The sequence below is a fragment of the Eschrichtius robustus genome, chromosome 1 (assembly GCF_028021215.1).
Source record: "Eschrichtius robustus isolate mEscRob2 chromosome 1, mEscRob2.pri, whole genome shotgun sequence".
Lineage (NCBI taxonomy): Eukaryota > Metazoa > Chordata > Mammalia > Artiodactyla > Eschrichtiidae > Eschrichtius > Eschrichtius robustus.
The window spans coordinates 32,171,469-32,187,491 of NC_090824.1; the positions used below are offsets into that span (position 1 = coordinate 32,171,469).

At 49.0% G+C, this 16,023-nt stretch overlaps 1 protein-coding gene across 3 annotated transcripts in view; it reads right to left on the reverse strand.

Annotated features, from left to right (window-relative positions):
* SMOC1 (SPARC related modular calcium binding 1) overlaps positions 1-16,023 on the reverse strand; it is a 160,851-nt gene that overhangs the window by 13,798 nt on the left and 131,030 nt on the right. For all 3 annotated transcript variants that reach the window (XM_068543581.1, XM_068543572.1, XM_068543561.1), the window contains exons 8-10: positions 5,715-5,907; positions 5,073-5,155; positions 3,203-3,308 (exon numbers count right to left, since the gene is read on the reverse strand). In XM_068543581.1, coding sequence (XP_068399682.1) covers positions 3,203-3,308; positions 5,073-5,155; positions 5,715-5,907 — 382 coding nt within the window. The remainder of the gene's footprint in view (positions 1-3,202; positions 3,309-5,072; positions 5,156-5,714; positions 5,908-16,023) is intronic.

The following is a 16,023-nucleotide window of genomic DNA, read 5'->3' on the forward strand; positions in this document are numbered from 1 at the left end:
TGAGAAGATGATATGTAAATGGAACAGCGGGGCCGGTCACGGGAGGATGGGGGATTCACGTTCCAGGCTGAAGGAGCAGCCGGCATGGAGGCCCTGGGGCAGGCAAGAGCTTGGCCTGTTTGAGGACCTGCGAAGGACCAGTGGCTGGGACATAATGACAGGAGGGGTGAGCGCCAGCAAGACCATCCTGCAGGGCCAGTTCATGGTCAGAGTTTGGGCTTGCTTTTTCTAAATATAATAGGGAGACCTGAGAGGGATTTAAACTCAGTAAAACCGGTAACCCTGGCCAGCCACCTCCCTGTATAACTGATTCCTTCTCCTTCTCTCCGCAGGCCCACTCCCACTTCCTTGATTTCTAAACTATTTCTTGATTCATCTTGTCTGTCTTTTGATTACAAGTCTAGCCTCCAGGTAACACAATTACCAAATGCAGTTCAAACCTTTCATTCTCATCAAAACTAAACACGGTCAAGTTCATATGAGCTTGAAATGAAAAACATGTTTAGGAAAGAATTTTCTTTTTTTAATTTCTCCCAACATTATATGATACCTAAAAGAGGTTTTTTGGAAACCACAGCAACAAAAAAATCCCTTCCCTAAGGACACACTGGGATTAAAAGCATTTATGAACTTCTTCGTTTTTATTTTCTGTAAAAATTTCTTCAGCCTGCAATCCGAGGGTCAAGCGTCCATCCGAACTTGCCCTGGCAGCGGGCCCACCTGTGATTTTGGCCCCGCTGGCCCAGGACCTAGCTGGGTTTGGTCCTTTCCCTGGCACTGAAGGCTGCCTGGATCCGAGGCCAGGCCGGGCTCAAGGGCTGGGCTCCCGCAGAAGCAAATGGGATGGAGGGTGAAGTCTTGTCTCCTTAGAACCCAAGTATAAGCACCCGGCAGGCTCCCCGAGCAGTGGGTCAGAGCCAGCAGCCCTGGGGATTTGTGGGTGGAAAGCACCCAGACCTGGAATCGTTAAGGCCATGCCCCCTTCTCGTTTCTTTTTTCCCTCTCTTCTAAAAACCATAAATAGCTCATACCCATTTCTGCATGAAACAACAGGTATGTTTTCACATTCCAAGCATAAATAACAAAAAGGCATATAATACTGAATATGCCTTTTCATAATTTCCCCTCCCTCTTCCTGGAGATTGGGACACAGCCCTCTCTATTTTAGACTTCCAGTTGCTGAGCACCGTGGGCTGCCTCTGGGCAGTTCTCATCTGCCGACCTGTCAGACCCTCTCTCCACCTTTTCAGACTTATTGCTGTGCTCCTCCCAGGGGAGGCCTGGACCCTTCCACGGGGTGACCAAAACAGAGCAGGGCCAGAAACCAGCCTCAGAGCTCACAGGACCATGGGGGTTGCTGAGAGCAAGCTCCCTGGACGAGCAGTTTCCTAGAGTGGCAACCCACAAGGCAGCCACTGCACTCACTGTGATGTGACATAAAAGTGGGTTTTCAGGGCTTCCCTGGTGGCGCAGTGGTTGGGAATCTGCCTGCCAATGCAGGGGACACGGGTTCGAGCCCTGGTCTGGGAAGATCCCACATGCCACGGAGCAACTGGGCCCGTGAGCCACAACTGCTGAGCCTGCGCGTCTGGAGCCTGTGCTCTGCAACAAGAGAGGCCGCGATAGTGAGAGGCCCACGCACCGCGATGAAGAGTGGCCCCCTCTCGCCGCAACTGGAGAAAGCCCTCGCACAGAAACAAAGACCCAACACAGCCAAAAATAATAAATAAATAAATTTATAAAAAAAAAAAAGTGGGTTTTCAGGATTGCTGCCCTTGTCTGCCTCGGGACACAGAACCACTGACAGCTGTGCTGGGAGTCCTGGTTCCCACCCCAGATACACGCCCTTCGGTCGTGCTGATCGCTGCTGAGGCAGTCACGTTGGGGCCCTTCCACCAGCCTGGGGGCCTGGGCCTGTCTCGTGGTGGCACTCCTTGCCCTTTGACAGCTCTGCCTCTGGGCAGATGCGGAGGGACTAGTGCTCCCTCCTTGGTGAGCCACGTAAGCTCAGGCCCATCCCAGGGATGGGCAGAGTCAGGCTGCCCATCCCTGCCAAGCACATGGTACTTCCCGTTGTTAAGGAGCCAGAACTCTCCCTGCTCCTGCTGCGCCTCCCGCTCTGGCTTCGTAATGGGAAGCACATCTCACAGGCCCTTTGGGACCTGCATCCTCTGTGTCATCTACCACCCCTGTCATCTCCTCCACCCCCTCCTCCATCCACCCCAGCCCTGCCATACTGAACTACGGACGTGCACTTTCCTGGGGTCACAATATTCTTTCCTTTTTCCTGGAATGGCTTTCCTTCTTTTACTAGCTGAGTCCTATCTATCCTTCAAAACTCAGTATCACCTCCTCCAGGAAGCCTTCTCTGACTCCTCAAGACCAAATTAGCAAACACTTCTCTGTTCTTTCACCTCAGTTCTAGCACTTACCACACAGTTTGTATCTTTCTACAGCCTAGTATCCCCAGTAGGCTGCATTCTTTGAAGGCAGGGACATGCCTCGCATCCCTGGATTCCCAATCCTTAGCCCAGTGCTTGGTGTGCCATGCACGTTCAATAGTTCTGAGCAGCGGACAGATGAATACATGCGTGCTCCGATCAACTGACCCAATGGGCCCAAATTAGTGAGCGCCGGTGATGCTGGTCGCTGGGGAGCGTGTACATTTCGGCCTCGTGTCAGGACTGTCTCGGCCAGCATATCAGCTCCTGAACTAAGTTGGATTTGGCTATGGCAGTGTCCTATCCCACTGCCCAGAGTCCCTTGGGATTCTCAGGAAGCCAAAATGGCACGCGACTCCTGCCTTCTCAGAAAAGAAGAAAACCACCAAGTGCTCTGGACTCCCTCCCTGCCACCCCTGTCCGCATCGTATGCCCATCCCCCTTCCTGCCATTCTGGACTCACTCCAATGCATCCATTTCTGAGACTGAAGTGCTGGAAGTCTCCAGACACTCCTGGACTTGCCTATAGCCAGGTAACTACAAGCTAGAGAAAAGCAACTCCCAAAGACTAGAAAGAGGAGAGGGGCGGCGAGATTTTTGGTGGAAGGTGAGACAAAGTCACAGCTACACCGTTTCAGGAAGAGGATCAACTTCCAGCTCTTGTTCTACCCACCCCTCCCCCTTCTCCCAGGGACCTGCAGCATCTGAAAAGTCAGGGGCCCCGTGGTCCCACTGGGCCTGAGTCCTGCTCACATTCTCACCTCCCACCTCCAGTGGGTGCTGCTGAGTTAATGGCCTGCACCATATCAGTGGTGAGAGCATCCAGTAGGCTGGTGATAAATTCCATTTTCTTCCCTTCTGGACAGCCTGAAAGACAAAGTGAGATTTGAAGGCAGATGCCAGGTAAATGATCAAGTAAACAGCTTCCTCAACTACCACTGTTTCCTCAACCTCTCCAAGTCCTTCTTGTCCAGCTAAATCCACTTTGGGAACTGTCCACAGCTCAGATGATTCTCATAAACCTCCACAGTTCCTCTGCCCACAGCCCTCGAGGGACCAATAGACCAAATGGATAATAATGCTCTCAGTGTTCTTCCATTCCTCAAATTTTTGCTGAGTATCAACTCAGGCACTATGCTAAATGTTAGGGATATAACACACATGGTTCTTCTCCTCGTAAAGTTCATAGTCTACTGGGGAACTCAAGCTCGTTCTGTTACAGGAGGACGGAGCGACTCTAGCAGCAAGGACCAGGTGCTGAAGGGGCACGAGGAATGCAGAGAACTCCAAGGTCAAAGCTGACTCAAGTAGATCCACCTGTTTACCTATCCAAGCACCTCCTCCTTTTTTCACATCTCTCCTCATCCAGCTTCGATTATAAAGATCAACCCTCCCTTATAAGTACTCTCAAACCCTTTGTTTCTCTATTCCTCACTGTGTGATTCCAGCAAAACCCCAAGCACGGATGAACCTTCTCACCGATATGCCTTCTCCAAGTCTACACCCCCATAGCTGAATAGTGCTGGTGTAAACACCACCACACAACTGGAGAGATGGTTCTCCTGCAAATTCATGCCTACCAGCCCCAAATGGGCCCTCAACACTACCTACAATCCTCCTCTCGGCAGCAACTATTTCATTCTCTGCTCTCTGCAGATCCCCTAGGTCTCTGGTTAAATGCTTCCTTCTCAGAGAAACCACAGATTCTTCCTGTCCTGTCCAGCACCTCACTCTTTCCCTTTAGAGTACCTGTCACCACCTTTTATCTGTGTTTGGATTCGTTTATTCGTATACTGTCTCCCGCACTAGATAAGCTTCACTTTGGTTTTGATCATTAGACAAACCCAGCGCCTGGCACATAGCGGAATCTCAATTGACATTTGTTGAAGAGATGGCTAGAAGGAGGGACCCTGGTCTCTACAACTCCATTCTCATGACAGAGTGACCTACAAACCTCACTTGGGAACCCCTAGACTTTCAGGAGCCTCGGTTTTCAGTTCTCCTTTGGAGTCCTGATGGGGAATAGTGGGCCCAGCTCCCACCAGCACTGACCTGCATCTGTGCTGATTAACACTACAGCATTCTGAGCCATCAATATTTAGTACTCTTATTGTAACTCACTGGCAGAGAACACTATAAATAAGGGAAACCCAACCCAGAAGCCATTTAGAGATCCTGGGTCCCTGCCTGTGAGTCTTGTGTCACACCCCAGTGACGGTTCTGGGCCACCAGGAATCACTGCCCCTCAGGACAGCCTTTCCCTGTGAGCTATCTTCTCTTTGCAGCCCTGGGGCAAAGGGTCCACAGCCCCCAGAGCATTGTCCCAGTCACCCTTAGAGAAAGAACTGTAGAGCTTTCAAGGGTAGGATTTTAACCCAATGACTACATTTTAAAGATAAAAAGGTAAGAGCAAGGAGGAGAAACAGTGTGGCCAAGAGCACAGGACTAATTAGGAACAAATCCCAGACCGGATGCAGATCCCGTGGCTCCTGAGATGCCCCTGCCCAGTGTCCCCGCTCCATCTTACAGATGGGGAAGCAGACCCAGAGGAGGGCGCTGCTTCTGCAGGGTGACGGGCTGGAGGAACAGGAAGAGATGAAGGCACCAGCAAGGGGTAGTGTCGTCTCCCACCTGGCAGCTCCCTGTCCTTGAAGGGGTCGTCCACCTCCGCACTCTTAGCCCTGGCGTCACTGTCACAACTGGGCATCACGTAGCTGAGAAGAGAGAGATGCAGGGGGTGAGGAGGGGCTGGAAACTGAGCTGACTTCAGCCCCTACTACCAGCAATGATCTGTGTGGTCACTAAGTCTAGATGTCCCAGAGCTGGCAGCAAAATATCTCCTGTAGTGTCCAGCAGCTACAAGGCAATCCCAGCATCGGTGTTCCCACAGAGACATGTTCAGGCATGTCATCTTAGTCAGTCTAGTAGAGCGATGTTACCTTATGTCTGCACACAGGATCTTTTTGATCCATAGAACCTAGTGACTCAGGCAGGGCAATAACCTTCTCACTGGTGAACTGAGGTTCAGAGAGGTTACCTGCTTTCCCAAGGTCGCCCAGCTAGGAAAGGCCAGACCTGTGACCAGAATCCAGGATACTGGGACCTCATCTGCCCACGAGCAGAGAGGCTACTCCCCTAGTGCCTCGACTCCCATCAGGCCAGGACAATAAAGCCAGGAGATGTGAGGTGACAGCCTAACAAACAGGAAGCTGGCTCTCCTATCCCAGGCTTCACCTGAGGGGTGAGGGGCAGGACGGGCTCTGGGGGACTTACCGTGTGGAGGTCCCGGGCAGCGGACGCCCCGTGTCCACCAGCACACACCAGCAGTAGCCAGTGGATTGGTGGCACTGCACTGGCTTATAGAGCCCCCCGGGGGCACACTCGGGGATGACAATGCCCTCGCGGGGGTTCTGCCGGGCCTCTTCCAGGGCGCTCTGTCTCTCCTGGTCACAAGAGTGAACTTTCTCTGCAAGAGAAGACACAGCCTGCAGTGACTCCCACTCCTGTGCCTTCCCTGCCAGGACCTGGCCTGGCCCTAAGGAACTGATGGCTGGCTGGTGAATCACCAAGGGGAGCTGTGTCTCCCACACCAGCCCTTAGTGAGGGGCTGCAGTCCCAGAACCTCCCTGCGGCCCCCTCACTGCCAGGGTGCCCTAGCACTCACACCTGGTAGGTTCCAGCAGCCACAAGACAGCCGGGGACCGCAGGGCTGCTCCACATCACAGTAGCCCTTTGCCCAGGGGTAGAATCTCCTGACTGTTTTCAGAGTGGGCCCTGCTGATGTCTCCTGGCTCGGGAGGGCGGGGGCAGGAGCTGGCTGCCCTGCGAGCTGACAGCTGATGCAGGAATGCCCGTGCGTGTGGACACTCTCCCAAGCCCAGACGCAGCAGGACAGGGCCAGGCCACTGTCCTCAGGGCAGGGAGATACTCTGATGCTCGGCACCCAAAAGGAGCAGAAACAAGGCCCAAACCCACTCCCTTCCAGGCCTCCAACAGGGCTGGACAGAGCAGGCTGAATGGAGCTGAGCTGATCACACAACACTGCTTCCATCCAGTGCGAGAGAGAAACAGGCCCGCAGGAAGGTGTCTGCACTCAGCGGCCTCACGAACTATGTCAACGTCTCTGAACAGCCAAACCTGGTTTCTCCAGAGTCAGGCCCAGGCTGAGGCAGTGGTGCATGGTGTCCTGTGCCAGGCCTGGGGGCCTCAGACCCACACGACCCCTGACCAGTCAACCTGCCTGACTTCCCTTTCTTGTTTTTTTGTTGATTCTGTGGGGATTTTTTTTTTCTTTTTTTCTTTTTAGTTATTAAAAATAAATAGCATTGGGTTCCTTTTCTTGTTAGAAAGAAAAATTTGAAAAAACCCTAATCCCACCAAAGTTAAACACTGTCTGCCCTTGACCTTTTCTTTTTCATGTACACACACACAAATACATATGCATACACCTACTGGGGGGTTTTTTAACAATAAAAGGGACCACATCACATACCTGTACTATTGCTTTTTTGATCTACTTATTTATCTCTTTATTTATTTACTTTATTATCACTTTATTTCTTTCATGAACAATATTCCGCAACTTTCCCCTTGAAGAAGATGACAGGAATCGTCTTGGGTATCCCATGATATTTTCACAGCGTTTTACAAAAATACCATTCCGAGAGCCAGGAATTTGGTATCAGCAACGTGGAGATTCATCCTGCTCACTGAACAACAGCACAAATGATGAAAATTCAGAAGCTCAACTCTGAAGGAGCCAAACCCTTTGAAATAATGACTCTGGTAATGATACACATATGAACCGGACAGACGTTGAAGCAGACTGTAGGTGCACACAGAGACTCAGAGCAGCTCCATGCTGTCTTAGAGGGAAGTCAGATGATGGGAAATGATTTTTGTCTCACTCTGAGGAAAAATGCTGAAAAAATTCTCATTGCAGGGTGAGGGAATATTTCCTTAAGCGCGTAAAAATATCTGAGAGTCAGGAGACAGGTATGAATAGCACGTTTGCTATTAAAATATAATACTGATCTGGAAAATGAAAGAAAAAAAAAGAACTATTGTTTTCATAACGCAAACACAGCGAAACTAAACAGAATCTCCTTAGCTAGAGGAACAGGAGTTTAAAACAGTTGACAGGCACTAGACTCGAGATTCTGAACCCAATTATAACTACCACCAGAATTGCCCCTAAGAGGCAGCTTAGGAAAGAGACATAAACTGATTGGAAGAGGGGGGCCATGGGGAGACCTGGCCTGAAGACCCAGGATTTTGAGTTCGGCCCCTGGCTGGAATGGAGCCTGGCACCTTCCAGGGGATTACTCAAGAGTTTTTCAATAGCTCTCCCAACCCCAAGTTGGTAACTTTCTTTTCCTATCTCATAGTTCATGCCACAGAAAAAGTGACAGAGGAGAAAAACCAAAGGAAAACAGCTTTTTTACTGGCACTGGCGTTCGTGTAACAACCTCTGACAGAGGCTTTAAATAAAGATCTTCCAGGCCAACATTCTAAAGCCATAAATCAGATGGAAAGCGAGATGCGAACAGAGGTGGAGAAAGCTTCCCCAGGGACAGAGCAAATGATGGACCTGACTTCACACCATTGGGGATCCTGAAACTGCGGGAATGTGGAGACCAGCCAGCCGAGGAGAGGTGGGAACCTGTGGTTTGGGGACTGTCGACAGATTTCTGGAAGTCCTTGAAGGCTGTTCTGAAATGTTTGTAGCCCGCTTCCATAGAGGCTGCACAGAGTTCCACGGAGAATACTACAAACCATACAAATGGCGACGCTCGATAATTTGGAAAAACTGGGGGTTAGCATGGAATTCGAGAAAAGGTGAAATGCAGGGTTTATTACTTTCTTCTTTATTTGCTTGCTTATTAATTTATGACGATCCCTGCAAGTTCAAGTGCTCCTCTAAGAAAGAGACAGGAAAGGTTTATAATCATAGCACTAACTGTTTGTGAAGAAAACACAGAGAGTTTGTCTTCCAACAGAGACAAAATCTCCCCTAAAATCCTCTTTATACTACTAATAGTCAAAGCAAATATTCATTGAGGAGCAAGTGCCAGGCAGGCGATAGACTAAGGGCTTTACTTGCCTAATCTCTTTGTCCGTGTGAAGTAGGCACCGTTATTATGCCCATTTTGTAGACAAGGAAGCTGAGTCGTGGAGGGATTCATGAATTTTCCCAAGTTCACTCACCCCGGAGAGAGGAGGGCTGGGGCTCCAGTCAAGGGCTTCTGACAGTCAAGCCTGTCTTGCTGAACTCTAGACAGAGGTTACTGTCTCTAATTATTTGCTTTCCGGGAAAAATACATTTATTTTTACGGTGTGAAGATTTGCCAGGCCAGTCGCTTTGTAGACTGCCCCAAATCTGCTGCATTTGAAAGCAAATGTGTAAAAACATGTACTTATCCATTTGAAACAGCACTGCTTCTTCTGAACCAACGATTTTCTCAGCTTAAGCACACTCCAAACCTTGTACCCTCGTATTTTTCCCTCTTTGCCTCGGAACTGGAACACCTAAAGCCAAATTTGTAACTCACCCACCATTTACAGACAGTAACGTGAATAATAATGGCTAACAGCTACCTGAGTATTTATGGTGTGCCCAGCTCTGTACTGGGCACTTCCATTAACTCACTTCAAACTCATCACAAGCCTCTAAGATAAGTGTTATTATTATCCTCACTGAGCAGACTGGCTGTGTGATGTCCTCAAGGTCAACAACTAGGAAGTGGCAGAGCCTGGATTCCAGCCCAGGCAGTCTGCTCCCAGGCCATGGTCTTCACCCCTCTTTAATATCAGCTCTCACTGCCATGTGCTAACCTGATTTTTAATCTAACCTATGTTTTTCTTTTACTTGGTGTGGTAGATCGTTACAAAACGGTACCAGTGAATTGCACCTCCCTGTATTCATGCCTTTGGGTAAACCCCTCCCCGCTGACTCTGATTTGCTTTGACCAATGGAAAGGACGGGGGTGATAGTGTGTGGTTACCAGACCTCGGCCTGAAGAGGCCTTGTAGCTTCCACTTTCCCTTTCTTGGAATCCACCCTGAGACCACCACATAAGAAAGCCAGTCCAGCCTCCAGGAGGATGAAAGGCCACATGGAAGAAAACCAGAGCCCCTCAGCCCACAGCCAGCACCAAGTGCCAGGCGTGTGCGTGAAGTCATCTTGGACACCCCAGCCCAGCTGACCCTCCAGCTGGACAAGTCCAGGAGTGAGTGCAGGTAGAATCAGTCAAGGAACCACCCAGTCAATCCACAGACACATTAGAAAGAATAAATTATTCTTGTTGTAAGCCATTATATTTCTGGGTGGTCTGTTACACAGCCATAGATAACTGAAACACTTAGACTTGCTCAACTCTTTATCAATTTACCCCATAAGTATTTTTGTAGCCCTCTCAGACCCTTCGGCCAATCAATCAATCAATCAATCAACCAATTATTCCTTCAGTGCTTCTCCAGACCTCATGCGAATACTAATCGGTACATACCAGGGGGCATAAGCTTATTCTGTATCTGAGGACCCAGAAGCCAGCCCCATCCTTAGGGCCACTGTCACCCTCTGCCCTTCTCAGTCACCTCCCAAATGAATCTTAAAATTCACAACTATCAGATTTTCCAGATACCAAGAAGTCACCTTCCAGAATGCAAGCCGGGGGATCTATTTCAAGGGCCTCTTCATGACCACTGGTTCAGAGAGGAAGCTCCTCAAAAGTGGATACCCACTGTTCTAAAACATTCAATCTCTGCTCAGGGAAGTTCAGGGAAAGATGACAAGATTAGAAGGTCCGGCCTGATAACTATGAGAATGGGCCAGGACCATCTGTAAATACTCGGAAGACATAAACAGCGGGGGAGAGGGAAATATCAGGGCTGCCCAGGGCGACACAGGAATACCTCGCCACACGTTCTTACACACCCATGCTCACCCAGCCCCTCTGATCCTATTCTGAGAACAAGTGAGAACCGGTTCACTCCCCACCTGGCAGTGGGTGGTTTAAATCTCACTCACAAAACTCTGACTGCCTGAGAGAAGAAACACAACAGAAAAGTAGCCTGTGGAAGGAATGAGAACGTGGTCCAGCCCTTGCCACTGGAAAGCACACAGCCCTCTATCCCAACAATCACACAGCAGCCGAGCAAAGCAGGGCTAAGGCTGGGTGGGAGTGGGCAGGGAGGGGGACCGGGGAGAGGGAGACTGGGCTGAGGCAGAAAACCCTCTGTGTAGGCCCAGGGCATGGGTTCTCAGGTGTCCAGCCAAGACAGGAGGAGCGTGGAGGACAGCCCCGTCTGCTACGGGCAGCCCCTGCCTCTGTGCCTCTCAGTGACCTGTGGTAATTAGGAGCAAAGGGCGTGGACAACCTCAACCCTCAGCTAATCCCCAATTTTGATTTTAGCCCACAGTTTATCCTTTGTTTCTGGGAACTTTTTCTCCTTTATCATCTGTTTCTTTTTTCTTCTTCACTTAAGAAAAAAAAAAAATGTCCAACAAACATAAACATTAAAAGATTCGAGTTTCAGGTCCTTGGACTGGTCTTTCTTTCTGGCTGCTGCCTTCCAGAGGAGAAGCTGCTGCAGGAAGGAGCAGACAAAAAAGCTGGGATGCTGGGTAACCCAACACCTGAGTGAGCAGGTATTGGTGAGCCAGTCATATCTTGAACTCTTGGGAGAAAGAGCAGGGGAACCTTATGGTGATGGAGGCCAGGGGAGATGGGAGGAGAGAAAAGGCAGTAGTCAGAGAAGATCACCAGCAGTCAGGGTTCTCCAGAGAAACTGAACCAATAGAAAAAAATAGATAGATAGATAGATAGATTTAAAATATATATATATGGATATGGATACGGATATGGATATGGATGGATATATATATGGAGAGAGAGAGAGAGAGATTTATTTTAAGGAATTGGCTCCAGGCTGGCAAGCTGGAAATTCAGGTAAGAGTGATGGGGCAGTCTCAAGTCCAAAATCAATAGGTCAGGCCAGCAGGCTGGAAACTCAGGCAGGATTTCTATGTTACAGTCTGGAGGCAGAATTCCTTCTTCAAGAAATCTCAGGTTTTGCTCTTAAGGCCTTCAACTGATTGGATGAGGCCCACCCACATCACAGAGGGTCATCTGCTTTACTTCAAGTCAATTGATTATAAATGTTAATCACATCTAAAATAATACCTTTGCAGCAATATCTACACTAGTGTTTGACCAAACTGGCTACCGTGGCCTAGCCAAGTTGGCCCCTAAAATTAACCATCACTAGGTCCCTGTGAAAAATGAGACCAAGAAAAAAGCCAAATCTTACAGAAAACCATACACAGAAAAGCTGAGAAGAGTCATGGGTCATAGAGACAAGTATTGGGAATATGCCTTGATGAATGATGCAGTCTTCCCAGAGGAAGAACCAGAAGCTCTCCTCTGAGTGGCGGCTCAGTGGCTAATTAAGGGCAGCTTCTCAGGCTGCCCTGACTAAGCGTTGCCTATACTACAGACAAGGGAAGTGGAGTGCTGACAGGGCTGAGGGCAATGTCCTGAGAGAGGATGGTGTTCCTGGCGTCTCAGATCTAATGTGTGATCCTGAGTAACAGAGGAGATTAGGGCTCACGGAGAGGATGCAGAGGGGGTCAGGGGCCTTCCTGGCCCCAGGCTCTCACACAGGCTGGTACTGGGTGTGCGCTGGTACCATGGCAGGCTCTGGAGAGGTCAGAAAAGTTTTGTAAGACGTAGCAAGAAGAAAGAACTAACCACAAGATCTTAACTTACCCTCATTCCGGGCCTCCTCCATCCCCAAAGCTTTCCCTGGGGGTCCCACCTAGAGCAAAGCCTCTCTCTGCTGCGTCTGACTATCTGTTCCCCTCCTGGACCCCTCACCCTTAGCACCAGGACTTAACAAGACTGCAAGCTCCTGAGGGCAAGGACCCTATCTCATACTTCCTGATCCTTCCCCGCACGCATCCCTGACCTGCAGCACCTCACTCGTAGGAGAACCACGGAGTCTTGGGTATAAAGGATCCACAGAGTATTTAGCCCAGGAACCCCTCTATTGCTGAATCTCTGCTGTTCCACCCCCAGCCACAGGATTCTGTTCTAGCCTGACACCTCAGAGATGGGACCACCCACCTCGGAGTCAAGGCCAAGTTATGGGGGATGAGACCACAGAGGCCAGAAGAAGAAAATGTGTCCCTTTGACTCATCCTGGGAAATGCCACATTCAATCCTCAGACCATCCAGCACTAGATTTTCTTAAGGGAAAAATCAATACACAGGCACCCGCCTGAAAAACAAGAGGAGCTTATCTACGTTTCGTTGCAAAAGGAATCATCCCACTGGGCCAAGAATATTAAGGGAAACACTAGCGTTGTGTCGGCTACAGTTACCCTGAAGCCCCTTCAAATACCCCACACCCACTTAGCCTCTTATCAAAAATGAATGAAATGCTGAAGGATAACCCAAAATGACAAGCCTTCTGTTAAAAACAACTTTTCCTGAATCACAACATGAAATTCCAGAGGCGTAAGAAATCACATGGCTCCTGCCTCGGGAGCCTCTGGGTTGGCATGAGTGGCGTGCGCGGTCGGGACAGCTGCAGAGAATCTGGCCGAAGAGGAGACTGCAGGAACAAAAGGAGGGACCAGAGGGACCAGGCTTGAAGGCACTGACTTCCCTCTTTTTGGGAAGGGACTGGCCCAGGGACTGGACATGTGGTCTCCAAGGAGGAGATGCTGCAGAGTGCACGATCTTGGGGAGTGATTCACAGGACATCACTGAACAGCCCTTTCTGTTCATTTGGCCACACAGGGTTCAGCACCCATCCCCTGGAGGACTGCTTTTCTGCCCTCCTGTCATGTCTGGCACCAAGCTGCCACTTGGCCATCACCAATCCCCAAGTCTCAGAGTCATCCAGGGGCTCCGAGAACACCCTGAAGAGGAGGGGACCCCGAAGAACCATTCCTCGGGGCTCCCTTTGGAAACAGACAATGGCCAAGAAAAGAGAGGTCCTGTCAGGGCAGGGAAGAGGCAGACTCCCTGATAAACAGAACAAAGTCAGTCTTTGAAATTGTGCTCAGGTGTGTATCAAGTAGGGGTGGAGGGAGTGAGAACAGAAACAGAATATGCGCAAATTTAAAATGTCACCTCTTCCACTGGAATGGGTTTCTCCATTTAATTTAATCTAAAGGCCCTTTTCCCCATAGAGTAGGCAGGCAGATGATGTGAAAAAGATAACATCATCACCCAATCTTAACCTACAAAGGGACCTCGGACCACGTCTCTGGAGGAGGGCACCCCTTCCGATGAACTCACTGGCCAAGTGAAGAGATGCTGTTCAGCTCTGGTCCAGAAGGAGAAATGAGGATGGTGTAAAAGCTCAGTGGGACGGCTGTTCCCAAACACCAGGGGGAACTCCAGCAGTCAGAGGGAAGAGCTTCTAGGAACAGGAGTCAGGGTGAGATGGGGATACCTGGGCTTCCTCGCCAAGGCTGAGAGCAAGAGTAAGCGCCTAGCACTCCTGCCCCTGCACGCTCCAGTCCAGGCCTGGCACGTGGGAATTTCTGTCACTGCTCATGGAAGTCAACAACGATCAGAAGAGAGGCAGAATAGCTCGGTGGTCAAGAGCACGGGCTTGGGGTCAGATGGATCACCTTCCACCACTTGTTAGCTCTGTTTACTTTAGCTCTCTAAGTCCCAGGTCCTTACCTGTAAAAGTAGGGTAACCACAGCACAGGCCTCACAGGGTCATTGTGAGGATGAAACACAATAGTATATGTAAAGCATTGAACCCAGTGCCATAGTTAGTTGATAAGCGGTAGGTTATCAGCTGGTCTAGGGTAGCAGTGTCCTCAGCCCATGTAGAGCAACCCCGGCCTTCCTGACCCATCCCCGTGAATGACCAGTCTCTCAGGTGGATTGCAGGGATGACCAAGGGCGGGGTGGCGGGGGCAGTCTGCTCTAGGTACAGGCAATGAGGGGCACACTGTCTTTAGTTTACCTCAAAAAATAATAACATAACTAAGAATCAGTCTACTTTCTAAGATCACTATGTCAGCGACTCCAAACAATGTCTGTGATAGAATATCCCTCCCCTCTGGGGAGGACCACACCTCCGCCCCTGCCTTTGACACACCACTGCCTGATGGTCAGCTCCTTCCTTAGATACTCCTTCTGTTTCTTTCCTTGGCCCCCTTAGCACCAAGTAGAGGCCTTGGCACACGACAGCTATTGATGGGCCTGTGGCCCTGGGCAAGGTCCTTACTAGTCCGGGCTCCTTTTCCTCATTTAAAATGAAGTGGTGGCACCTATGGTCACCTTATCTTTGACAAAGGAGGCAAGAATATACGATGGAGAAAAGACAGCCTCTTCAATAAGTGGTGCTGGGAAAACTGGACAGCTACATGTAAAAGAATGAAATTAGAACAATTCCTAACACCATACACAAAAATAAACTCAAAATGGATGAAAGACCTAAATGTAAGGCCAGACACTATCAAACTCTTAGAGGAAAACATAGGCAGAACACTCTATGACATAAATCACAGCAAGATCCTTTTTGACTCACCTCCTAGAGTAATGGAAATAAAAACAAAAATAAACAAAAGGGACTAATGAAAGTTAAAAGCTTCTGCACAGCAAAGGAAACCATAAACAAGACGAAAAGACAACCCTCAGAATGAGAGAAAATATTTGCAACTGACAAAGGATGAATCTCCAAAATATACAAGCAGCTCATGCAGCTCAATATCAGAGAAACAGACAACCCAATCCAAAAATGCGCAGAAGACCTAAATAGACATTTCTCCAAAGAAGATATACAGACTGCCAACAAACACATGAAAGGATGCTCAACATCACTAACCATGAGAGAAATGCAAATCAAAATTACAGTGAGGTATCACCTCACACTGATCAGAATGGCCATCATCAAAAAATCTACAAACAATGAATGCTGGAGAGGGTGTGGAGAAAAGGGAACCCTCTTCCACTGCTGGTGGCAATGTAAATTGATACAGCCACTATGGAGAACAGTATGGAGGTTCCTTAAAAAAACTAAAAATAGAACTACCATATAACCCAGCAATCCCACTACTGGGCATACACCCTGAGAAAACCATAATTCAAAAAGAGTCATGTACCATAATGTTCATTGCAGCTCCATTTACAATAGCCAGGACATGGAAGCAACCTAAGTGTCCATTGACAGATGAATGGATAAAGAAGATGTGGCACATATACACAATGGAATATTACTCAGCCATAAAAAGAAATGAAATTGAGTTATTTGTAGTGAGGTGGATGGACCTGGAGTCAGTCATAGAGAGTGAAGGAAGTCAGAAAGAGAAAAACAAATACCGTATGTTAACACATATATATGGAATCTAAAAAAAAAAAAAAGAAAAAAGGGTTCTGACAAACCTAGGGGCAGGACAGGAATAAAGACGCAGACGTAGAGAATGGACTTGAGGACACAGGGAGGGGAAAGGGTAAGCTGGGATGAAGTGAGAGAGTGGCATGGACATATATACACTACCAAATATAAAATAGGTAGTTAGTGGGAAGCAGCCGCATAGCACAGGGAGATC